Below are 27133 nucleotides of genomic sequence, written 5' to 3'. Positions count from 1 at the left end.
CAAAATGTTTTTCTTGCTGTTTGTGAAGAGATGGAAGATTGCTAACTTGTACTATAGGCCTTTGAAACTGGACTGAGGTCGGGCTCATTGCAAATACATCCTTTCAAAACAGCTGGGTAGGAATGCTGTTGAAATTTATTTTAGGTATTTCTAGGTTAATCATCAGAACATGACACAGTTTCTGGTCAAATTCAGATTCAGAAGAGGAATTTACTCTTCTGGCTAGTTTTGAAATACTGGCTCAAATAATGTGTGAAGGTTAGAGATTTTATTGGCAGATTGATGGATGTTTGGCAATTGGTGTTGTGTTCTTGACATTTTCATGATAAAACATATTTTTCAAGTTTCTGGTAAATAGCATTTCAAAATGTAGCTTGCAGTACAAAAGAAGGGCTTTTTGTTTTGCCTGTGAAGAAATGCATCTAATATTAATCTCAGATCACGATATATATGATATAGTAATATATTCATTTGAGGCTACTAACTAAAGTTGCTTTTGAGTTGTATAAAAATAGGTGCAGTCACAAGACCTTTTTGTCTTCGCTTTTGCACTAAGGTATTTGTTTGGAATTAGTGCTGATTCAAGAAAAGAAAGACAGCATGATTTTGTCTTAACTCCAAATTCTTGGCACATGGTGGGTCATCAAAGGAAGCTGAATAGCTGGCATGCATCCTGCTCCAGTTGGCATGTGGTCCCTGGTAGGCACAGTGCCAGGCAATACTTTTTAGTCTGGCTCCTGGGTTGGAATTTTGCATAATTTGTGTCCTGTGTCTGTAGAGAACTTTCATTGTTCTTCTTGTCCCCTCAGGAAAACTGAGTTTTGGACTCTTGCTTATACTGTACTGTTAGGACAAAATGCAGTTTTGAGGCATTTTTTTAGAAAGCTTCCCTTTGAAGTGTTGAGGCTGGATATACTTTTGTGCTTTCTTTTGAAACAGAAAATTGAATGCTGCACTGAATAGTCCATTCATATTTCTCCACTAATAGCATCCTGACAGATGGCTTAATGTGTGACTGGGACAGTTTTAAGAGTATCAAGGAGTCACATATTTCTGAAGATTATATGAATGAATGTCTATTGGAATAAGCTACATGAAAAAATCAGCAGTGTGGACACAAAGCATTATCTTCAAAAAGAGCATTCTGGAAATAGGTTATGTACCTTTCCATTGAGAAGCAACTGCATCTTCAGTCATCTTGGAGTTTACTGTGGTTAACAAATGTGATTGAAATTAAAGCCAAAAAAGGCATAATTGGAATACAATTGAGAGACATTGACCCTAAACTGCTTTTTGTATTTCACAATATCTGAAACATTTAACAAAGAGGAATATTTTGTATACAATGAATAATAGCAAAATCACATTGCTACAGGACATAGAACAGCAACCCAAAGTATGTTATTACAAAAAAAGGGATGAAAATTCTGTCTGCCTTTTTTTCTACTTTGAGGGTGTATGACCTGTTTTATATAAGAGCTTGATGTAGCTTCTGTGTGGCTGAAGTGGCCACATGGTTTTATGTGAACTGCTCTGGTGCATGTTAGAGTGAGACTTGTAGATACTGTAAATTGGGGTTGAAAGTGTTTCCCCAACTGATTACTCCAACTTCCTTAAGAGAACCTATACCAAGACCTGTGTAGGACCTGATGGTCTGATAAACAGGTAACCAGAATCCTGGTTTTGGACTGTGATTGTCCTTTCTGTAATTAGTTGTGACTAGCAAATATAAAAGGCTAATACTTCTAATATCAAATCTTCTCTGCATCCTAAATAGCTTAAGGTTACAAGAGAATTTAGTTGACTTTTGCTTAACTGAATATACATAATATTGTAATTTCTAACCATTTTACAAGTGGACAATCTCAGGTTTCTAACTATCAATATTGTCAAGGATGTTGGACCTTAATATACCTTAATTGGGTTTAGATTTCCATTTTGCTGGACTCTGTACAGAACTGTTGACTAAAGCAGTCTTAGTGTAAGAAGATATCTGGACAGTGTGAAATGCTACTTTTTATAATAAAAAAACCTCATTTTCTTTCTATGCTATGTAGTTCTAGTTAGCTGTTTTACTTTATGTCTAATTAGCCACTTAATTTTTGTCTTTGAAGACCTTAGGGCTCTATGAATAAATTCCAAGTTTCCAGAAATGAAGAAATAAATATTTGTCTCTTTAATTGCTTTCAGACTCGTTCTTACTAGCTCTCTTTGAACTGTAGACTCTAAGAGGCACATTTTGACCCTCATGCTGAAATTGGATTTTCTAACATAAAACTCTCTGTCCATGCAAAATCTCAATGCCTGTGTTCATAGCTCACACAGACTGACCCATATCACAAACCCAGAAGTTTTTCAGCATAGCAGGTTGCTGCATGAATAACAAAAATCACATGGGTAACGTACGAAATTATCTTCCCTTTTCTTTTTGCACTTTTCAACAAAGCCTAGGATTTTGCTTACAACACTGTCTTTGAAACACATTTTAAATTCAAGATTAAATTTATGCCTTCCAACTGTGAAGGCACCTTCCAACTGTGAAGCTTGAAGCAGTAGCCCATAGGGCATCATCATTGAAAGGAGTAGCAGGAGATAGGATAAAGCAATTTGGTTCTTATACATAACATCAGTCTAACAACCACTTGTGAGTCCCTGAATATTAACCTTCATGCAAAATTTGTTTTAGAGTAAGTTCTCACTATGCAAGTGATGCTGGTCCAGGGGCAAATCCAAAGAGTTTTGCAAACCTGTGAGTGGTAGCTGGATGCAAACCCAGACCTGATATTTTTTGCAGACTGAGTTATTTTCAGATACAAGATCCTGCATCAGACATAATACAAACTAGAATTTGTAGAATTTGTTTATAGTTGATACCTTAATTTAAGTATCTACAGAGATTGATATTCCTAATAAAAAATCAATGCTGCTGAGCAATATACTGTAATGCTTTACTACCAAAAAATACATTTGTGAGTTGGGCTGCCAGCACTCTGTACCTCTACTCCTCTTGCACTGCACTACTTCCTAATGTAATCATTGCCAAGAAGATTGTATTTCTCAACCCCCATAAATATATTATTAGCCACCTTAGTCTTTCTGTGGCTCAGTTCTGACTTATAAAATCGAGATTAGCAATGGTATCTTTCCTCTCTCCTCTTGTCTTTAAGAGTTTAGATGAAGCCTGTTTCAGTTTGTTACTGTTGTGATCAGCTGCTTTGATCTTATGTGAAATCCTTCCATCCTTGTGTGTCTGTGGTGTGTTAAGATTTAAAATTGCATCTGATTAGGTTAAAAATTACATAAAATTATCTAGATACCAAAGAAGAAACACCTCAGGAAATCCCAAATGTGAATGATAAAACTGTGTGGTTGATTTTCTCCCTTTAATAGCCCACTTCATTAGAACTTTTTAGGTACTAATAATGCTAGGTAAAAGACTACAAATGAGGGAGTTGGCAAAGATATTCTGATGTAGTTGTATATAAATGGGTGAGATAGGACTAGTTAGTAGTCTAGAATGCTTTGTTCCATATCTCTTGGGAGTGTATCTTGGAGGCATCACTAAGGTTTAAATTAGGTATATTTGATATATGATGAAGTATACTTTATTACTTTATTTGGAGAAAAGAAGATATTTTCTTTACCGAAAAATTACTTTTAGAAATGTATGCTATTGGTATTGTACTGAATTTGTTGTCTTGGTCTACACTTCATACCAGAGGGCTTGCAGAACAGAATGTATTGTATGAAGCAGTGGTAGCAACTATCTGAAGCATTTTGGTTTCCAGTGTGATTGGTATTCCAATTATATATTACTCAAGTTTTATCTTATGTGTCCGTACTGTTTAACTAAGATAGGCTTTAACAGGAAACATCTGGAGAAAACAGCATTAGTAATGTTTACTGAGGAGAAGGCAGGACTGACATTGCTTGGCAGAACAAAATCCATAGCAGAGAATGAATGACAGGCTGTGACAGCCTCTCTGCCAGCTGTTGATGGAGAAAATCTACTTCTTTCCAAAGAGGAACACAGTTTTGTTTTGCTCTTGAGCCTGAGGTTTTTTGGATTCCTTGGTAACGTGGTTGGCTGTTAGGCCCATTATCCTAGAAGTGAAAAGATAAATATTGCTTTCTTGATTGTACAGTCATGACTTCGAGTGTGCTGTTACTTCACTGTCTCTTTGGGTGTATCTTTGAAGATGGCTGAAAATCTTGGCTTTTGTAGGTTATTTTATGAAGCATGGAGTTATCTGAGTATAAGAACATTAATTGTTCTTGTGTGCTTTATGGTCAGTTCAGGCTACTGCTTATCTAGGCCAGTACACCTCAGACCTGACCACCACAAAACCAGATTAGCAGCTGAGAGAGGTAGAGGATGATTTTTTGATGCCTATAGATGTATTGTTATTTAACTACTACCAAACAACTTTTTTTTTTCAAACTGAATTTTATGAGTCTGTAATTTTTTACTGTGTTAACACTGAATTTTGCTGATGCTTTTGAGAGATAGGAGGAAGTGTGAGAAATTAGCCATTTTGCTAAAGAAAACTAATTTTATAAAAGATAATGCCCCATGTTCAACTGTAGACAAAACAGGAAGGTGAAGTAGATATGCATACCCAATGTTCATTTTGGAATGCATACAGCAGTGAGGTGCTAAAAGTGGATATATAGTTTATGTAGTTTATATAGGTTTATATCCACAGGACTTGTGTTTTCTATATGTGTACTTCTTGGTCTCAGTTCTTGACAGTAGTTGAATTCTGGGTATGATTGGTACATCTGGTACAAACATCTGGTTGAAGGTCCTTGGCAGCATCTGAATCTTTCAGTACTGCTGTCAGTCAACACCAGTGCACAAGCAGGAAATGCAATTATTGGAACTATTGATACAGAGCAGAATCCTAGCAGCAGTCAGAAAAGAGCCAAAGTGGGTGTGATGCAACCATGCTGTTTCATAGTGAGATGTGAATTCTTAGAAAAAAGTCTTCCATTTATAATTCTGTACTCTGACAACACTTTGTGTGTTCTAAAAGTAAAGGCAACCTAAATTCAGTGGTGCATGGTGCTGCATAAATTTCTAAACAAATAAAACTAAAACAAATAAAAACAATCACATACATTAGGCCTTAAAATTAGCAAATTAAATAGAAACTGAATTGGCAAAAATTACAATTTGGAACCTTCATAGAAGGGTGGCTTAGAGAGGGAAGTCAGATATGGTTTATGTAATTTTTTTTTAGTGAGAAAAATTCAAATGTGTTATCTATAACTGCCAGAAGATTGATACATTTGAAAAATATCCCCTGCATCTTGGAAGATGAATGATATGTGTAATATTATTTTAATAATAAAGAGCATTAATAATGTTCACTGTCACTCATTTTTTTAGTTATGTCAAAGGAAATCATATGGAAACTGGGATCTTACAGTAGTGGGAAGTTTCCTGTGACTACCAGAAAGAGAGCCTCCATAAGAGTCATTAAAAAGGAAAGGGACTCTGAGAGGGTGTACTGTACTCAACATTTTGGTGCCAGGCTTGATTAGACTTTCCATGCTACCATGTGGTAAGTGTATAAGATATCTTGGGACTGAAGAGCATTAATCAATGCTTAGGATACTTATGAAATCTGTTTTATTATGTGTGGATTTGGCACCAATACCTATAGTTAAGGTAGTCTAACACTTTCCACTATAATTCTGTTTGCAGTTGCTTATAAGTAAGAACATTCTGGGCTGAAACTTTCCATGCTCGGTGTCTGCTTCAGGTTAATTGTTATTTTTCTTTAGTATAAGTAGTTCATGAGCTTTTTTAGCCTGAAATTGAGGAAAAATACATGGTTCAGTGGAATATGTGCCCCAGTATAAATAGGGAGTGATGGAGTGCAAGTCAAACACATATAATGTACTGCAGGATTATGTATCAAGTTTGATGGCACTGATGGAAGCAAATGGGCGATAATGCCTTATTAATAATGACAGATGTCTTTTATAAAAACATGTTAGATTACCAAGGGACTCTATCCCTCAATCAAGGGACTTGATTATATTTCTGTCTTCTGTAGCTCATATGAAATATTAGGAAAAATAGTCACAGAAAAATGATGACATTGGCCAGTCCATGCAAAACATGAGGAAAACATCTCTATTTGTGTAAGGCCAAATTAGGTATCTTAGATATCAATGTCTTTCTGTTTGTTTGTTTGTTAGTTGTGTTCTTTTCCTGTGATTTGCTTGTAAAATACACACTTCAGCTTAAAGCCACAGCAGCAACAAAGCATTTTACTTGAAACTGGTGTTGCTTTTCTGATCCCTGTGCAAAAGCTGATAACAAGGAAAATTCTTCTGTTATTAGTCAAGTGCTTATGATTTGCTTTCCCCTCTTTCCTATCCCAGGAGGCTGTAGGAGTGTAAGTAGTTTGACACAAATGTTTATGGCCATGGGTTGGACTAGGGGGCAATGGGAACAGATGGGAACAAGTTTCCTTTGAAGTTAGAGTGTGAGAAAACAGAGGAAAGAATTTACAGTGAAACTCTGCAGATAAAACATCAATTTATCTAGCACACTCTGTCTACCAATGCAGTAGAATTAAGTAATTTTCCATTTGGGTACAAATTCCTCCACTCAGGGAAGGGCCTTTGTCTTTCTTCCCTGTCTCTTGGTACAAGTCTAGGGAAAAAAGCAGAAGCTTGTGTATACTTGTAGGGTGCTAAATACACTGTCACACTCTGGGTTACTGAAAACTGACTACTCCAAATGTTCTTCAAATGTCTAGTGAAAGGAAATACAAGGAAGTATGTGGTTATGGGTCCAGGAAACTTCTTTGGAAGCTGTTGGTGCAGGTAAATTATTTTTACTTTTGGCTGACCCTCAGCAAGAATTGGAAAGGAAATACCAATATCTACTGCATCAGTATTTTTATTAGACAAATTTCGTCTTAATATAAAAAAAGGGGATTGACTTTGGCTAAAGTCTAAAACATTATATGCACATATGCATTTTGGGTATTGCTGAATGCTTCCTAGACTGTTTTTTCTTTTTCATTCCATGTGGTTTGCTGAAAATCTGTTTTTCCTCTGTCATTGATTTCATATTTTCAAGCTTTTTTTATTCTTCTGTGGCTAGTGTTAATGGTATCATTTATTTTTCAGTTACTGTTATTTCCTTTTTTTTCTGTAGAAAAGAATATGCTAAAATAATCTAGTAAGTATAGAACAGAAAAACCATTTGGATGACATCAGAAAATACAGCAAAACTAAAATGATGGCACACTGTAGCAGAAGGATGTTTATACTGGAGTTATTCTTCTTGTTATGAGTGTTAGTTCTGTTAAAATATAATTCTCTTTTGGGTTTATGTTTTATTTTGTTTTTAAACTTTTGAAGTTAAAAATGAATGTACTTTCAATCTTTAACCAAGTTAACTTTTATTCCCCAAATTTAGATTGTCACTGACTAGTTTAAATATCTATGGCTAGAGCTACTTAAACAGAAGCTGGTTTTACCCACTTTTATATGATGATGCTTTTCTTTTAATCAGATTTTATTGTCTTGCATGTCAGAATTACTCAGAAAATTACCATTACTTTTCCTTTCAGTTATTGGAAGAGATGATACCTGCTACAATGTAATAAACTATTCTTGCATGTAGCTAGAGACTCTGCTCCTTTTTCTGTTGAACCGTAACACCTAAATATATAAGATTTACGGGGCTAGGAATACAGTACTGGAAAGACGTTTAGCAGTAGTTCCATTAGGATAGGTTTGTAAGAGTGATCAATGGGCAGGTTGTGTTCCCTGCCATGTTTTGTGTGTTTTGCCTGGCAGCTGTTCAATATGAGCATAGAGTCTTTGTGGTAAAGGTCAGAGGAAAGGGCTTTCCCATATCTGGTCTTTCCCAGGGCTTTGGTGGTTAGCTACAGGTGGGTTTCTGCCAGTGGCTGCTTGTCATGACTTTCCTCTGATCCAATGAATCTGGCTGTACAATGTGGCAATTTGGAAAAGTGCTGCATCCCAGCCTAATCTCTAGCTCAGAGCTAAGAGTCATCCCTTGAAAGGTGGGATGTAAGGGTTTGAGTGCTTTTTAGGCTGAGAAGTGTGACTACAGCACCAAATACACTCTTGCTAGATTGTAATTAAGCTGCAGGACTGCTTGATAGCATTTTTGAAAGAAAGGTATGAGCCAAATGGTTGATTTAGAAACAGTGTGGAAGAGAATAAATTACCATAATACCTGGGTTTAACAAACTTTGGAGTTTTGTTCAAAAAATAGTGAAATATTATCACATCTATTTTACAGAGTGGAACAGGGACATAAAGATTAAGCCAAAAATGAACATATTCCTTCCCAAATTAAACTAAGGATCTGGAATGGAAAACTAATTTTTACTGGATAATTCTGGCAAAGTTCTGCAAGCCACTGGATTATGATGGAAAAATTTCAACTTCACTAGTGCCTCTCTGTGATATGTTCTATTGGTTAAAAGATGGAGCATGTTTCTTTGTGAATCAGAACTTCGTGCTCTTGATTCTTGCTATCATTGACTTTGCCTCTTCTCTGTTACTCCTTCCAAAAAAGGGAACTGAAGCCTAAAGAGGCTGACCTGAAACAGAGGCTAGACAGAGTTAAAGTAATAAAGTAGATATTTATTAAAAGGCCTTGCAAGGATACACCCTGGGCAGTACAAGACCTAAACAGATATGAAAGTCATCAATATCTTAGAATTGATTTCTATAATTTGGGATAATTTAGCAAATGCTTAAATTAACTAAAAAAAAAAAAAGTATTTATGAAAAGAATAATGCACTCTTTCCCCAGTAAATAACTAAACATTAGGTGTACTTCAAGAGGCAGGTAAAAAAAAATTACCCTTTAAAAACACATTTTAAAATATGTTCTGTGGAATTTAAATACCTTTTTAAAAATGGAATCTAATACCTTTCTAAATGAGATAACTCCAATGATTAAAATTTTCTAACTTCTTTGTAGGCTATATATTTAGAGTTACTGTACTGTAACTTAATGCTTCAAGAATGTGGTTATTTTTTAATACTGAAAATACCAACTCATTGTTTTTAGGCTTATATATATGAAATGCGTTCAAGCACTTTTTTGCAAAAACTGGGGAGACACACAGAATCTGTAATCAATGTCAGTTTTAATCCCTCATCTCCACAGGTAAGCCATTACTTTTTTTCCTCTTTGTAATGAAAGCATGTAAAATCATTCAAAGGCCTGAAAGATTTAAAAAGTAATATTATTTCAAGTGTGCTGTGTCAGAATAGCTATTAAAATTGCTTTATCACAATATTTTGAAAAACTATTACTGTTGTGCTTTGAACCTTTTAGATATCTATGGGTGAAAAGTACTTCAAAGAAGTTGGCATTATGCAGTAACAATTTCTATTTGTTTAGTGATCATTGTACTATGTTAACAGCATTTCATTTCAGTGTAATGGTTTAATTGCAGTGCAGCAATATGTACAAAGAGGTTTATTTTCTAAGTATTATTTTGACACTCAAGCTTCCCTGCAGCTAGTTTATCACGTGAATTCTTTGTATGCTGTTTTTAAAGAAGTTAAATCCTATGGATGTACCCTCTTTGTTTTCATATATTGAATTTGCATTGAAGCCTTATACTTTCTACTTTTTTGTTCCTTACTTTAATGACACAACAATGTCATTAAAGTATATATAAAGTATAGTATATATAAAGTATATATATATATTTATGTAAGAGTGGACAGTAGCTTCTGTTTACTTCACTGCCTCCTCACCACTGACTGTGCTTGTTGCTATTAAAGATACTTATAGAGTAAATAACATTCTTTTACTTGTAGGAGTATTGTAACATTTATATAGCTCCTTCCATGTGTAAATATAGATGCTAGCACTTCTGTGATTTTAGAAATTCTGGAAGTTTTATGCTTTATGTATATATTGTTTGAACTGACAAATTGTTTATTGCTGTCTTAGGGTTAACATTATGTCTTTCCAGTGTTTGGATTCAGCAATGTTATATTCAACCAAATTGTATGGTTTATTAAACTTTGCAAATCAAGAATAGTGCAAGGTTTAGCTCTGAACATATTTCTGCAAAAAAGGTATACTGTAAGAATAGAGATGACTGTAGTCTTGCAGAACTCTGTGGACCAGCTGCTGGAATGCATTTTAGTGGAAAATGTCTGATTAGAGTTCAGTTTTTAGAAGTCTAGGCTCAATTGCAGTAGTAGTGTGAATCAAGACTTGGAAATAATTAAGTTCAGGAAAATCAGTTGTTAATCAAGGGGACAGAATCTACAAATGGTGTAAAATAAGCTTTGGCTGTGGCTCCAAGCCAGACTGGTATGGGAGTGTGCCTTGGGGCACAAACCCTTTAATACTGAATTTTATCAAACATTACACAGTCAATTAAGTATTATAGTTAGAGCCAAATCTGAAGTTCAGACTCTTTTCTTGAAGAGCTCTTTCCTGAGAAACCAGGCCTGTGGTCTTGAACCAGCTGATGGCTTTCCCCATAGATATTCTCGTGGGGAAAGATTTCGAAGATGGTTTTATCAGAAACACTTTACTAATTGCAAGGAATGTGTTAAACTGCTGCAAATTTACAGATGAAATGTAAATTTGATTAACCAAATAATTCTGCACTCCAAAATGCTTTCTAAGTAATTGTTTTTGTGGGAGTTACAGAAACAAAAACCAATCCAAAAAACCCAAAAATCTACCTGAGTTTTCCAACATAGAATTTAGCATGAAATTACATTCCAAGGCACTAGGAGAAGCTGCTAAGCAATGCAATGATAAGCCTGTAGAGTAGAAAAGAAGAAAACCATAAATTAATCAGAAAAGAGTAATCCCATACCTTGAAAGAAAGACTTTGTTTTAGGCAGTCAGAGTTTCCAGTACTGGAAGATTTTTGTGCACATTTCTACTACTGGTTGGGGATTTAAAATTGACTCTATTGTTGTTTCATACAATGTTTGAATTAATGCAATTAAGATTTATATTTGATTCTGAACTGCCACTGCATAAAGTCCCATTGCATTCAAAGGGAAACACTGGCAGGAGAAAGCAAAATGGGTGAAAAAAAGAAAGTGGCTGATGAGTGAAATTCAGATATCATAACTAAGTCTTTTGCTGTGGAAACATCCAGCCACAAGTGTGGTGTTCTGTTAGTGCTCCAGTTCAGTTGTTGCTTGCCCAGCACCTGTCCATGAGGGAGCTTATTCCAACCATTTTTATAACTCTCACTTGCATAAGTGTTCTTCCAGAAAAGAGGGAAAAACCCTGGATGGATATGATATTATTATAGGGGGCATTGTTGCTTTCATCATATGGTACTCTGAAATAATTATAAAATGATTGCCATGAAAGCTGGAGAAGGGGAATAAGCTAGAAAATTTGCACTTATCTTAATTTTCAAGATGATTTCTCAGTTTTGGCTTCTTGTTGTCACTTCCTGGTTTTCACTTATTGTTCAAAACTTAAGTAGGGAAGAATATTTATCTTACCAAAACCATTAGTAGCATTTCAATCTATTTTAGAGAGTATACATTATTGTAGTGTTTAGCTATAGTAACTGTAGTTATTAACTATAACACATTTAGTCAGTCTAAATTAAAAAAGGGGTGAGTCTTATGTACTAAATATGGAAACAATAGGTAATCTCTGTGATTTTGAAGCAGGATAAAAGCAAATGGGGACTCTATTCTCATCTGCTGGTTTTGTGAAGTTGAATATTGGTATATGCTATGATGATAGTTTTTTTTTTTCATTACAGAATCAGGACTTTGAAATCAGTGTGCATTGCTAGCACCCCATTGAAACACTACGGGAGGTAGTTTCATGCTTTTGGTGAGCTGAGCCTACACAGTTGGTCAGCTGGCCTGGCTGAGAACCTTCTGAAGCAGAGTATAATTTAACTGAGTGACAAATCAGAAATGACCAAGAAAGTGAGAGACTATTTAAATGTTCTTCCTATTTAAAGAGATGTCAGCATGTTCTCATGCATCTTGATATCAATTCTTAAACTCTCTGCTCATTTCACAAACCTGTTCTCTTTTGTTAAATATTCCTTATATAGTTTAGGAGTAATGCAATCTTTGTAGGAAGACTGTCTTTGCCAAAGACTGTACTGCAGTTTATGTCTGGTGAGAAGATATTTCCTTTACCAACATTCAGCCAAAGGAGACAGTTGCATTTAAAAAAAAAATATAGAGCCTCCTACTGACCTTTTCTGAGGATGAATGTATTTCTGTTCTTGTCTTCTTGAACTGTTAGCCAAATCTGTGTACTCACATTTGGTTAATCTCAGTGAAGTGAATGATGATAGGGACCAGAAATTTCCTAAATTTAACAAACATACCGGTTTAATTTTCTATTCAAATTACTGAAGTATCAGTCTGATTAAATTTTATCAATATTTTATTTTTATTCACCATCATATTAAATATCCTTCTATTTTCATCCTCAAATGTACAGATTTATTGTGATAGTATTATTAAAAAAAAGAAGGGACAGCAGTTAATGCAGTTTGTCCTGATATTTCATGAGTTGTTATAGATCAGCTTGTAAATGGTACCAAAATACTCATATAAAGCAGTTCAAGGCAGCTGCATGTGCCCTTTCTTATTCTGTAAGACTCTAAGGCTTATGAGAAGTAGAAATTGGGGTAAAAAGATCTCTTCAAATGGAACAGCACCTGCAGTATTGTTGACCAAACCAATCACTGGGACATGACAAACTTTGGGGGTTTTTTTATGTGAGATGGTGATTTAAAAATAAATTATTGGCAGTCATTGACTGATACAACTGTGTTGTATACAAGCCTACCGCATTTTAAAAATTTTGAGATAGTCTTCAGGTTTGGAGAAATGGATAACCATTCAACTTTCAAACTTTCAACAGTTAAATGGATTTAGAAATCGAGTCAAAGCAGAGAAGTGCCAGTCTATGTATCTTGGGGGAAAAGAGGATCTTCAGCTCTACCCACCTTCGGGAGATTCTCAAAGTGGGCTTGGTTTCCTACAGCATCTTGTTTGGCTGCTGCCTTTGAGCCAGTGGTTATATTTGCAGATCTTGGCTCTTGCCATCTTAAAAACTGCTTTGACAGAAAAGAATGCAGATCTTTGGGCTGTTCCACTCTCCAGCTACAAGGGCTGCTGAGCCTGTGGATAACTAGGCTATTCGTATGACACAGCAGATAGTCCTACTGAATTTATTCCAATCCCTGAGAATTCAAAATTGAGTTCATCACTGAACAAGTATGTCACTGTTTATAGCAGAAGGATAATTTCTTTTGCAGTTTCTAAAAATCTCCAATAATGTTGTGTATCAATGTATTAAAATATGAGTTGATGTTGTTTAGTGCAAAAAACTGTTTATACAAAAAAATTCTTGCAAATAAATATGAAAAACATATGAAGAAGCATGGCAGATTTTTAAAGAGAAAGAAAGAACCTTCTATAAGCTAGGAAGGACAGTATAATTCAGTTCAATCATTGAATGCTCTATGCATTTTAAGTGTGTTGCCAGCAAAAAACAGCTGTACACCACATGATTTTAGATAAATATGCTTGCAGGGGCAAGCATCTCAAGTCATAGCACATTTGTCATAAAATCTTTATGGTACGTCTTACAAGGGTAGATACTTTATTGAATGGCACTAGTAGGCTGCAAGGGCTGGTTTGGAACAATTGGTTACTCTGCTGTTCAATGTGAGTTCTGTTTACCAAGTATCTAGACAGGCTTCCCTGTGGACTGGAAAGAGAGAGGATTGGCTGGGAGCGGGAAGGAAAGGCACTAACTGTAGTGACGGGGATAATTTGGAGAACAGACAGCTTCTTGGAAACTGTCAGACAGAGAGTGAAGAGAGAATGGTGGAGACTAAGAACTGGAGGAGAACATATGTATGGAGTGATGATGTTGGAGAGAAGAAGAGAGTGCCCAGAGGGAGGGAACGAAAGCCCTGAGTAAGAGATGAAAACTGCAAGGTTAAGAATTATGGTTTCTGAACTTCTGGTTAAGCCTTGTTTCAGAAAGAGATAGGGAAAGTGAGATTCCTGTCACCTGGTTTTCAGAGCTGCTGAGAACAGGAGGTTGCTCTTAACAGTTCTGAAAATTGGTGTGTTCAGTGTCTCAGAAAAAACCCCATCTTTTCAAAGGAAATAAAGGGAAGCTTCCAGATGAGATAAACCTCACTTGCTCCCTTTACACACTACAACACCTGTCTTTTAAAAGCCAATAATACAATATTGAAAGGGGATAAACAAGTGAGTATCTGCTTTTAATGCTCCATGAAGGGGCATGTAAAAAAGTATTCTGTGAAATATACTTTGAATACAGTCTCCTCCTCTGTCCAGAGGAGCTGAAATTTGCCAAACAGGAAGAACGAAAGGACTAATGGTTAGGAGTTTGTTCAGCTACATTTTTCATAGAGAAATAGAATTTTCAATTTAATTATCTTATATAGCACTTTAGGAAGCTATCAAGGTATCTTATTTCTCTTTCTTGAAAAGTTTTGTATTTAACTCACTCAACAGATAGTATTCATAGAATGCAGTTGAACATTTGTTGATACTAGAAACCATTCTGTGGGAAGTTCCAATTCTAAAGTTTCTGGGCTTTTCATGTAGAACAGGTACAAAGCTTCTTACTCCATTTCAATTAAAATTCCAGCATTTGCCTTCTAAGATTCTCCCTTCTTACATAGTCTTTGAGAAATTTAAAGCCAAATTAATTGGCAGTCATGATGCAAACGTATAGTGGATGTATAACAAATCAGAGTTCAGCCATTAAAATATATTTAGATGAAGTACAACCAAAATGAAGTGTGGAATAAGCTGCATTCTAAATGAGCTTTTGGAAAAGGGAAAGCTAAGTCTTAGCTAACAGATTAAATATGAAAAGAAAAACAGACTCAACTTCTGTCTTAAATTAAAATAGCAACATAAAATGATTCCAGCTGACTGATGGAGTATGATATAGCCACACCAAATATCTTGGCCCAGCTCCTGGCTGTATCTGAACTGTGTTCAGCATAAAGGGAGAAAGGCGCGAAGCAGAAATTCTTTAAAGCTGCCGCTCTTCTTCCAGTCCACTTCGTAAAGTACAGCAGTCTCAGAAGTGCTTGATTCTGCCCTCCCTAACAAGTTTTCCCTGTGAGCTGATCTGGCAACTGGGGGGACTTTTGCTTTGCCTTCTTGCTTTCAGGGCTGTGCTGTGTGGTGGGGTAGGCAGGGAAAAGTACATATTGGTAAGGGGATCTTGTGGCCCTTTCTCTTATCTCATAGAAATATTCAACATCTGCAATCACCACTAGTTGCTGTGCTTCTGAAGAGTGGTGTTTGAAATATTTTAAAATTATGGTAATACATGCATTAAAATACTAATTTTGTCACCTGAAGGGACTGGTTAATTGGTGCTTTTTCATAAATCATTCACAATGTTTCTGTCTGGAATATTGTAGTTGCTGAAACACTGTGACATGGTTTTTTGCAGAATTGTAGTTGTATTCTATCCAGCTAGTTATTTGCTCATGTAAGAAGATTTCTTGAAAGAAATAGCTAATTTCCCTGCTGATATATCATGCCATGCCATGCCATGCCATGCCATATCATACCACACCAGAAACAAACACAAATCTGGGACTTATTCCAACAGTTAATGCCTTCCTTTCTGCTCCTCTGCTAACATCTGGGGCAAATCACACTGGCACTGCCACTGCCTTTTTCTTCTGTGACACGGTCCATTGCAGAGAGAAGCTAGATATGGAGAAAGAAAAGTGACAATTATGGAGACTCTTTTAAAATGTCAACGTGATGTGTGTGATTCTTTAACCTGAATCATTGAATGTCTTGGGGTAGAAGGTACATTAAATACAACCTATTCCAAATCACTCTGCCATGGACAGGGTTGTCACTCATAAGACCAGGTTGCTGAGGACCTAATCCAATTTGATCTTTAACCCTTCCAGGGATGGGCTATCCACAACTTTCCTGGCCAACCTGTGCCATTCCTTCACTACTCTCTGAGTAAAGCATTTCTTCCAAGCATCTAACCTAAATCTCTCTTTTAATTTAAACCACCCCGCCATGTCCTATCACTATTTAAATGTATAAAGGGTCACTCTCCTTTTTTTTAAAACACTTTAAGTGCTGAAAGACCACAATAAGATCTTCCTGGAGCCACCTTTTCCCCAGGACGAACAACACCAGCTCTCTCAGCTTGTTTTAGGAGAGGTGCTCCACTCCTCTGATCATTTTGTGGATATACTCCAACCCCACATCTTTCTTGTGCTGAGGACCCAAGAGCTAGATGCATTATCCCAGCTTAGGTTTCCTTGAGAGCAGAGTAAAGGTGGAGAATCACATTCCTTGACCTTCTGGCATCCAGCCAATTCCTTATCTACCCTTCAAATCTGCCTTTCAAATCCATGTCTCTCCAGTTGAGAGACAAGGATGTCATGTGGGCCCTTGTCAAAGGCCTTGCCACAAGCCCAGATAGATGACAACAGTCAGTTTTCCCTTGTGGACCATTGCAGTCACTCCATCATAGCAGGTTTTCAAACCCTGTGAGGAGCAGCTAAGGACTTTGAGCTTGCTTACTTTGGAGAAAAGAGGCTGAGCAGTGACCTCATTGCTCTTTGCAGCTTCATGATGAGGAACATAAAGGCATTGATCTCTTTTCCCTAGTGTCCAGTGACAGGACATGTGGGAATGGCTCAAGGATACATCCATTAGAGGAGGTTGAGTTGATGTGATGAAACATTTCTTTAGAGAGAGAGTGGTGAAACACACGAACAGGTCAATGCACAATGCTTGAATATCATGCTTTAATTTTTGGTCAGCCCTGAAGTGATTAGGAAATTGGATTAGATGATACTTGTGAGTCTCTTCCATTTTGATTCTGTTCTGTTCTATTTAATTCTAATTCTAATTAAATTTCTAATTCAAATTTAAATTTGAATTTTATTGTTTCTATCTCCTCCTTTCCCAAGCAGTACATGCTGAGGAAATCTCTCATATTTCTTCCCAGCCCTGCATTAGTAGAAGGGACCGAATAGCTAATCATGTTCCACCCTAGGTGTTGTCTTCTCCCCCTTTGTGAGAAGAAGGCATGAACCTTCTGATGGGTGTGAGAGCTGTGGATCGTTCTATGATGATTTGAAGGACTGAACAAAATTTGCAAAAAGCATGTGGGAAGTGTGGTTTTTAAAGTTTGTGTTCATCAAGTTCAACTGGGTTTCCACAGGATGTCAAACCTCTGCATCTCTGACACTTGTAAGGCTCAAAGTGCTCAGTCTGAAGCAGGTGTACTCCTGAACTAAATGGTTACAAATGTTTTTGAGGTGGGCAATACCAATACCTGTTCATTTCCCTGGGGATTTTGTTCCCCTCGTAATCAGTTTTAGAAATGCCTGACCTATTTTCTGTGAGAAAAGAAGCTAAAACAAGAGAGCTTGAGAACAGCAGTGCTCATCAGGGCAGAGGACCATGGGCCCAATGCTCTTCTTCAAAGTGCTCAGCCATCACTGTCAAAAGGAAAGCTTATGAGTGGTGCAGGGCTGCTCCTGCTGGGATCCAGAGAGTGTAGGCCTCCTCTGGCTGGGACTGGCGTTCTCTGGAGCCTCTAACCAACTACACAGTGTCCTGCCAAGGATCCAGGGGATTTGTCTCAGCTCATCCTGGGCCCTGCAGTCCTGTCTGAGTGATGCTGAAGGTGTGTCCACTTGTGTCCTTGTTTCCTTGGTGGGCCTGGGACCCACACTGCAGATAGCTGCTCTATGGGTGCCTCAAACTGGGTCAGAGTTTCTTAGGCAAAACTCCAGGCATAACATAACATAATTATTCAATTTTATTCTATTTCCTGTACTCACCATGAGCTGAATAAAGATGAGACTATCATTTGCCTGAAATGCCTGGGGTTTTCAGCTCCAAAACCACTTTCAAGGACATGTCACAAAGATTACAAGTGGAAACAAGATTTTTATTTATTTTCTTTTGTCTTTCTGAATCTGTTTCAGAGCCAATGCTCACAAGAATTAAAACTGTCCCACAATATTCAGATTATTCAAGTTTTCTTACAGCTAATGCAGACATGTCAAATCCTATCATTTAATGGTCTTTTCTGAATCCCAATAATGTGTTAAAATCTATTTATTCATTATTATGGATTACTGAGTACAACTTTAAATAAGATAAAAATTATTTTACAAGCCAGTTTTTCTCTTGGCATGACTCTATAGACTTTGCTCTCATGAGGTCTCTATCTTGTGTCTTTCTAAAGGAAAGAATTATTTTTGTATTAAAAATGCTTAAAGATAGGACTGTCTTTTTATCTAGAATTTTTGGGACAAAGTAAAGCCTTTTGCTTATTAACTAGTTAAAACTCAAGCATCCATTTAGAAAATTACTTAACTCGTTCAAGGGAAGTACAATTGCTCTGATGCAGAGACTTTGAGAAATGATAAGGATAGCTAAATACTAAAGAAATATCTGGAGTTGTGTCTACCCAGATTTGTCTGAATAGGTGTATGTATTTATCATCTGTATGTACCATATATTGTACCTAGACACATTAAAAATGCACTTAAAATTAATGAAAGAAGCACCTTTCTGATAAAGTGTGAAATCTGTGAAATTCTACATTGAATTAATAGTGCCAGGAAAATTGTTTTTAATAAAGCTGGCAGTTTGATTTCTACAGACATTTGACCCTGATTAGAGAAAACAGTTTTAGTAATACATTTATAATATGTTGTTTTTTGCTTTCAAATTTAGCAATTTAATTAAATATGAAATTTTGAAACAAGTGGAAAATAAAATTACTTTGTTGTGCAACTTTTACTAACAGAGGTCCTAAAAACTGACTAGTGAAATATGAATCTTATTTCTCACTGTTATGCCAAGATAAATTTCTGGCAAAGGCTTTTTATTAGTGTATCCAAAAGCTGATAGAGTGCTCATAGTTTTAAATCTCAAATTATAAATTTGTATATTCAGCAGAAATAGATTTTTTTCCCTTGTTTACAGTCAAGACGGAATCATCTGTGGTCTCACAGTGTATATTCAAAACTCATGGCCATAAATTCAACAATATTTGTTAGGACTTGACCTTACATTTTAATTAGGGAATAGGAAGTTTTCTGAGTTGTCACACAGGTCTGTCAAGTACGGTTTTCTCAGACATAAACTCTATGGATCATCTAAAGATTTAAGGAACTTCCTTCTTCTTTATATTCCATTATGTAGTTCTGTTTTCACTCATCTTTAAGTGTTTTTTCTGTTTGTGTTTTGGGTTTTTTCTCATTTTAAGCATTAAATAAAAAAAAAAAATGGGGGAGACCTTTCAGAATGTTGAAATTTGCTTGAGATATTTTAGTGTTCAGAAACTTCATAGATAAGGTGAAAATTCGTAGATCTACTATCAATATGAAAATGTTCCTCACCGGAAAAATTGTTAAAAGAAAAATTATTGATATGCTATTGATATGCTGATAGCATATTTCCAGGATGAGCAATGGACTCCACGGAGAGAATAATTCCTGAATATCTATGGCAGTTCAAAAGTTTTGAAGGCCAGCCTTTCCATACCATTTTTGCCCCTAGTCCTATACAGTCTGGCCTAATGAAGGCAGTGAAAAATTATATATCATATTAAACCTTTGGTTTTAGGCAAGGGATTCCTTGTACAAATGCTGATCCTGTGTAGCAGTTTGAGTACATGAACCTTCATTAACTCTGTCTCAGCAGTGGGCCTGCAAAGGCACCAGTTGGTCCTCACTGGTTTAAAATAGATCACACTGAAATGTAACACATGAGATGTTGCTTTTTGAAATTAAAATCCTAGGTTTGAGATAGCATGATGAGCGTAGGATAGGAGCCTTTGTAGAACAGAGTAATTGAAATGCAATTACCCACTTTGACTTTTAATAGAACACTGAGGATGAGAAGTCTGTAGTGGTTAAAAGCAACATCTGATTCCAGTTATCAGATTTTAGCTAACCTTTCTATATTAAAGAATTTTTCAAATAAATGTATGATGCCAAATATAATAAATAGTATGATAATAAAAAAATGAAACAGAAGTTGTAGAGCTATTATTCTAAGAAAAGGCATAGAGCAAGATTACAATTTATACAAAGAGTATGTCATAAATGTTACCCTTTCAAGGGCACATATTTCTTAGAATTTCAAATTCCTTAGGAGTAGAATTAGAATTAGAGTTAGAATTCCTTAGGAGTAATACACAGAACTGTCAGGCAAATCTTGAGAACTTCCAAGAAGATGTACTGTAAACTAAAATTCACACTATACATGGCAGCAGTTTATTGTATCTGGAGCATATTACATTTTCTTCTGTGATTCTAGCTAGAAGTTGCATTCCTTCCATTCTATCTTCATGACTGTTTTAATATGAAGTTTGATACAAAATTGAGAAATTTTTTTGTTTTCTTTGAGAGGCAGTCCAAAAGTCTATAGGAATACATCAGTTGCAACAATAGATTCCTATAAATGCCTGTCATGCAAAAAAAGGTGGTTTTAGAGAAATAACTTTAGTACTCATCATAAGGATAAAAAAAAAGTACCTAACGAGGGACACCCAAGCTGTAGTTTGTTACAGAATTCATAAGGATTTCTGAAATCTCTTATTTTTTTTGAGGAATACTGGTTTTGGAGTATGAAATAAGAACATGGACTATCTTTTATTTTGCTTGTAATCTAGATGTGATCTAGGAGTTTTGAATAGGTTCCAGCTAGAGGCATCTCCTCTGAAATGTAGATTTTTCTATCACTAATTTATGTAAGTAGCTGTGATACTTACTGAAAGAAGTGTTTTTCACTTCAAGTGTGTTCTCTTTCCAAACTTCAAACATACTCTATATTTGAAGGTTGGAACAAATTCTGTCCGTGAAATGACTCAACTTGAAAATGTTTTGTTTGCACTGCAGAATATGATACACTCTCCATTGGGAAGCTGCTAGCCTGGCATGTTTAGCTAGTTTTCCCGCTGACTTACCAAGTGTTATGCAAGCATTGCTATCCCATGACTTGAACAGCTCCTGTTACTTTTACTTTGAATACGGACACAGAGTTTTAAACCTCTTATAAATAATAAAGTCCTTCATGGAAGTTAAGTGCAATATTTCAAGATACAAAGGTCTGTATGAAATAAATATGATTCCACTTTTTCTTCAAGTGTGAGTTATATGCCTTTATTCTTTTTAAACAGAATATCTTTTTCTTTTGAAAATATTCAAATATGCAATATGTCATGTAAGACAGTGGTTAGTCTTTTGAATACCCAGCAATAAAATGAACTTGCTTTCCGTAGACATATAGCTATAGGGTGGAGTAATTAATGAACAAAATAAATTTTGAATCCCAGGCTGTATTATACAGGCACATATAGACATTATAAATCTCTCAGCCACAGAGTATGAGTATCATCCAGAGGAAAAGAAAACCTTTATGAAAGGAAGCAATGCTGGATTAAGAAAACCCCTCATTGTCTAAATCAGGTTGTGTATTACGGAACTGTGATGTGTATTAGAACAGCTAAAACCTTACACGTATGCTATTTTAAAAGGAAAAATAATTATTAAACTTCAAGGAAAATATCCTTAATATGTAACCAATATATTAAAATTGACCGATGTGATGGAGTTTTGTACGGTGAAATGAGTCATACTATCTTCTGTTTGCATGTCAGGAGAGGTAATGCAATTATCTAGAGCTAGCATTTCTGGCCTCTCTTTAAGAAGGAAATGCAAAAAAAAAAGAATGTGATGAAGTCTGAAGAAAAAAAGACTTCAGGAGCAAGTCAAAGAAAACAAATGTTGATATATTTGTTAAATTACATAGTTAAGACAAATGCTAGAAGAGGAAGAGGTTTTTGTTAACTTATAATGTTATGGGGGAAAATTTAAAGAAGACAGATTTTTATTTATTTCAATGAAAAGTTTTATAAACAAACTATATTATATCAGATCTGAAGTCCATTTGATTGACACAACAATCAGCTGGCCAGCCTACCTTAGTGCTTACAGCTGAAGTGAAAAACTGTCATAGTTTTAAAGGTCCCACTTCTGTAAACACTTCCTGTTCCATTGAGTTATTTTGGGAGTTGTAACATGCAGTGGTTTCAAAGAAGTTGTGCCAATAAGTAGAGCATAAAAAATAGTATTGAAAATTACTTAATTTAATTTCGTAGGGATTTATATGGCAAAGTGCCTTTCAACTTAACCTCATGTATGCCTTTATTTCTGCCATGATTTGATTTGTTAAATGTTTTCTATTTTGTGCCTGATGGACACAAAGTGTGGCCTTACAGTTCAGATGGAGAACAAATGAGGGTCCCTCAGTTATAGTCAAAATGTAGAATGAAGGGCTTCTTAAGAGCGGAATTTAAGTTACAGGTCATTAATTGATGATATTCAAGCCACGTCCAATGTGCATCCTTTCATTTTCTTTTCCACCATTCTTCTAAGTTACAAGCTTCCAGATTTAACAACTGGAAAGATCTGAAAGTAAAAATAAATTCTGCTACAGTTAAAACTAAGAGAACAGCAAAGTGACTGGGAGTTATACAGTACTTGGTGCAAACAATATTCTGTTGGAGTGTAGCTGGACCATACAGCAATGCTCATGACAAATGCTCCTGACAAATGCTCCATAGACGATGGTGGCTCTTTATTAATAGTGATATTGGAGTCTGGAAATGTAAGTAGATTGCAAAAACATTTAGCCCATATTAATGAATCAGAAGTTGTACTTTTCCAGGCTTTCATACATAAAGAGTGTAAGGTATCCGCAATGGATGTTGGCTTATGGACTGAATAGCAGGATATAAAAACACTCAAGTGATTTAGGCTTCTAGCTTACAAATCCTTTCTGAAGATGGAATTGGAAGCTGCTCTTAAGTCAATTATTTATTTACCATTTATTCATTTGTTAGATCTTTTATTCAGTATTTGAGCTTTTAGTCCTTTGAGTGAACTTAGGGAGACTCTCACTGTTGTTGAATGGCTTGAGTCACATTCCTCAAGCAAACCAATAATGGGTGGTCATAACACATTGGTAGTCTGGGAGAGTCCATTAATAACAAATAGCTCCTAAATAGGATGTGTCATGGGTGGTCCAAGAGTTTCCTGCAAAGGACAGTTTCTGGAAGAAACCATGGCTTGAATGAGTGTAATGTTTATAGGTGTGTTCTTGTTTAACTCCTCTAAGCATGGCTAGCCTTGTGACAGCCACTCATTTGGGAAGGAGACATTATAGGAAAAGAAGAAACTGCATACATAATGACTCCACATGAAACAGTCTCACAGGTCGCAGTCTCACTTGTAGGCATACTTTGGTGAACTGGGGTTTTATATTTCAGTGAGGAAAATCAGAGTTTACAACTCAGTTTGTAATTATGGAGGCAGGTATGGCTCCTGGATTGTGATAAAGTAGTGAAAGATCTGAATACTTGATTACACATCTTGCAATATCTTTAGAAATAAATAAACTCTTTACATTAATTGGTACAGTTGCATTCTCCTGAAAGAACACAGTTTTACTTCACAATACTGTACACAGTTGCACCCTTGAGCTTCTCTATTGCCAAACCACAGAATTTTTCCAAACTTTGAAGTTGAAAGAAATTTGTGTGCCAAAAAAGCTGTGGGGAACTGTTGATTTTAATTATGTAGTATGGAAGTGAATCACCTTGGTTACCTTCTTATTAGAGGAGAGCTTCTTTTTGTTGATACTTAAGAAGGGCACTTCAGTAGTGCAGCTCCTTTGTTTAAAAATCTCTTCTATCACTTGTGATTTCAGTGCCTTCCATGTATTCCTCATATGCCAATGCACTGATCAGTTCTTAGTGGTTTATGTTAATATATTTATGTCAGAGATGGCAAATTGAAATCTAGCCGTGATAAATGAGCAAAGTAGCCAATTTTTTTCTTTTCATTAGTCTGGGTACTATATGTTTATTCTCCATTAAAGGTAGTCTTTGTCTTTCTTTTTATAAAATGCCAATCCAGAAACAGAAAAAAAAAGTTTTAAGTGGAAACAAATGAACTAAAAAACAGAATAACATGTTGCTATAAACAGCTATTAGGGCTGAATCATACTAGAGTTTTGTGGATGTTTTCATTTTAGAGTGTCATTTGTTTACTAATTTCTGACTTTTTTTCTTTTTGGTCAAATTACTAACACATGTTTTCTCAGCTCTCAAGAAAAAGTGTTTTCATATTTTTTAAGGAATAAGTGAGCAAAAAGACATTCTTTGCACTTTTTGTGTGCTTGCTCTTGTCTGTCTTGAAAAATGTTTCAGTAACATGAAATATCTGCTACAATCATAGCAAGGATCTAGGGTTTTCATAAAGTATCTTTTAGTAGTTTATGAGAAGACACTGTTGCAGCTCTCTTCTGCATTATGCTGTATATTTTCAGTAAACCTGGCAAGAGTCTACACTGCTCAATTTTTTTTTTGTGGGAGATAAAAGAAATCACAAAAAAAGAGAAAGGAAGTGTACTACGTTCGTATTTGATTAATTCTGACACACAAAGTGGTCTTAAGGGCAGTTAGGAGTGAGCTATATAATTTTTATATTTAGTACTGCAAGAAAATAAACCAGTCTATTTAGTTATTGAAATCTGTAACATGCTTCCATTTTTTCTTATACCCCTACTTCCCTAGCAATATGAGAATAGAGACAGACTAATGAAGTCTTTCTTTTAGCTGCAATTAGGGTTTGTTCTTTTTTTTTTTTCCCCTGTCATTTCCTGTTCAGAAAACTGTAGTTCATGAGGTTACAAATCTGAAAAGTTGTTTCTAAGTCAACATTGATTATTGAATTTGCAAGCTAAAATTTGAAAGCATATTTAAGTTTATTGCAAGTTTGTTTGATAAAGAATTCAGAAAAACCAACTCTTGGTTTCATTTATTTCTAAAATTCATAATGTGAATCTGAAGCCATTACCTCACAACAGGTTGATTTCACAATTAATTTCTTGGATGGTATATTAGTGTTGATGAAAGATTAAATTATTCCCTTTTTGATTTTGAATTCATATCACTGTTGTGGGGTACAGTGTCTTACTTGTGAGCAAGTAAGACTTTCTATATGCACACACACTTGTAGAGATCATCAGAAAATCTATAATTTGCCATCTTATTCCAAAGAAAGCTTCAGGTCTAACTAGTATTCAGTACCTTGAACCATTTGTGTCTGCTATTATAGTCTGCTTATAATTGTGATGATATAAACATTGCCAATTGTCATTGAAGACATTTATTTCCTCATAGTTTTAAAGAAATGCAGATATTTTAAATTTGTTAATTAACTTTTCCAGCAAAATAAAACCTTTTTTTTTTTTTTTTTTTTTGATGGATAATGGCAAAGAATTCTTTAGTGGAATTGAAGTAAATGAAAGCAAATTAATGATCTTTTTGTGCTTTCACATGTTTGAATATTTCTAAATGAGAGTCAAATTAGGCAGCAATCTTTTCCTCTCAGTACAGCTGAAAAAATATTTTTTGCACAGCTAGATCTGATACCATGTGTGGATAATTAAATCTTGTGGAACTGTTGACAACCCTTTGTGATTTCCATGTGTCCTTATCCAAGCTGCCCCATTTTAATTTCAAGGAGTTTCTTATTAGTAAGTGGCTCAGCTGGACAGTATGTAATACTACTTTGCTTTGGAAATTCAGCAGTGATGAAATGTCATTTTTGGCTTACCTTTGAAAGTCAATACAAATGCTCCCAAACACAGTTTGAAAAGAAAGTATATATTGACTTAGTTAACAATACAGCTCCTGATTATAACTGTCCATATTGAAAATCACTTGCCAGTGATACAAAGGTGCCATATTGTAACTCTTTCAGGGACTGCTGATGACATCTGCCAGCTCAGTAGTAGGTTTTCAAAAGATGAACAAATTTTAGTTCTTGCAAACAAAAATTTCAGAAAGTGAAATATTTGCAGAGTAGCTCATGTGTCTCTGTCTCATTTTAATGAACTGTGGATGCTGAGGATAATAATGAGTGGTAGCCCGATATTATCAGCACTCTAATTTTGTTCCTTGTCTTATATCAAGTAACAGAACGAGATCAATCATAAAAGTATTTGCAGTAAAACTAAACTGCTACTTCCATCTTTGCTGGTTTGTTTTTTAATGATTTTCTATGCAGGAATTATGACAATGGAAAACTTTCGAGTTGCCAGCTTTCTTAAGAAATTGTTGTGTGTCAAGAGTTGCACACTTGTCAAAATTATTGACAGGGCACTGATGTTGCCAGAAATATAGCCACCATCCAGGCTTCTGCATAGCTTTGGATCTGTAAGGAAACTTGTGCGTGGAAACTGCTTTGGAAACAGCATGGTGCAGAGTCAGAAATGGAATGGGATAGAGGTGGGAAGGAAGGATGACAGTGAAGTAAATGTAGGTAAGAAAGATGTAACAAGGGAAAGAATCCCCCACATGAACCCACAGGGAAAATAGAGCGGACAGAAATACCTATTTTTACAGAATTCTAGACATTTTTTAAGGATGTATTTCTTTTGGACAAGCACTAGGAAATTTTCTAAACCTCCAGCAGATGAGCCAGAGAGTTTGCAACAAGGCAAGAATATATACATTTTTTTAAAAAATATCTTCATGAACATTCTTTGTGTGTCTAGTTGTCACAGCACTCGGAGATTGAGTGGTTATCTTCACTTGCTATAGACGGTCTCCTGCTGTGGAGTAATTCTATGGTCAATGTGTGGGCAGTTGAGAGTATTGGAATTTCACATCTGTCCCACACTCAGCATGCCCAAAGCTAAATCTTCACATTCTTAATCTGTGTTTGGCATTATTAATTGTTATTGAATGCCCACTTTGGGCTTTTTTTTGAAGGTATGCAAATAATATTATTATTGCTGATGTAATGTGGTCCTTTTCCTTAAATTGAGAGGTTATATAAAGACTATGGATTATATATATAACTACATATGAAATGTTTTGAAAATAGTAAATATTTTCAATTTTAAGAATTGTATTATTATGAAAGAATAATATTTGTCTCTTAAAATTTTTAAATCACAGTTATTTTCCTCTACTTGCCTCCACTTGGTTCTTTATGTTGCTCAGAGT

General features: G+C 35.5%; 1 protein-coding gene across 1 annotated transcript in view; it reads left to right on the top strand.

Moving 5' to 3' along the window:
• Positions 1-27133, top strand: part of WDR27 (WD repeat domain 27) — a 90333-nt gene that overhangs the window by 40741 nt on the left and 22459 nt on the right. Inside the window, exon 23 of the mRNA XM_058020644.1 lies at positions 9080-9178. Coding sequence (XP_057876627.1) covers positions 9080-9178 — 99 coding nt within the window. The remainder of the gene's footprint in view (positions 1-9079; positions 9179-27133) is intronic.

Source organism: Melospiza georgiana, chromosome 3, assembly GCF_028018845.1.
Source record: "Melospiza georgiana isolate bMelGeo1 chromosome 3, bMelGeo1.pri, whole genome shotgun sequence".
Classification (NCBI taxonomy): Eukaryota; Metazoa; Chordata; class Aves; order Passeriformes; family Passerellidae; genus Melospiza; species Melospiza georgiana.
Note: the sequence above shows the minus strand (reverse complement) of the source record. Positions and strands in the feature narration are given on the sequence as shown.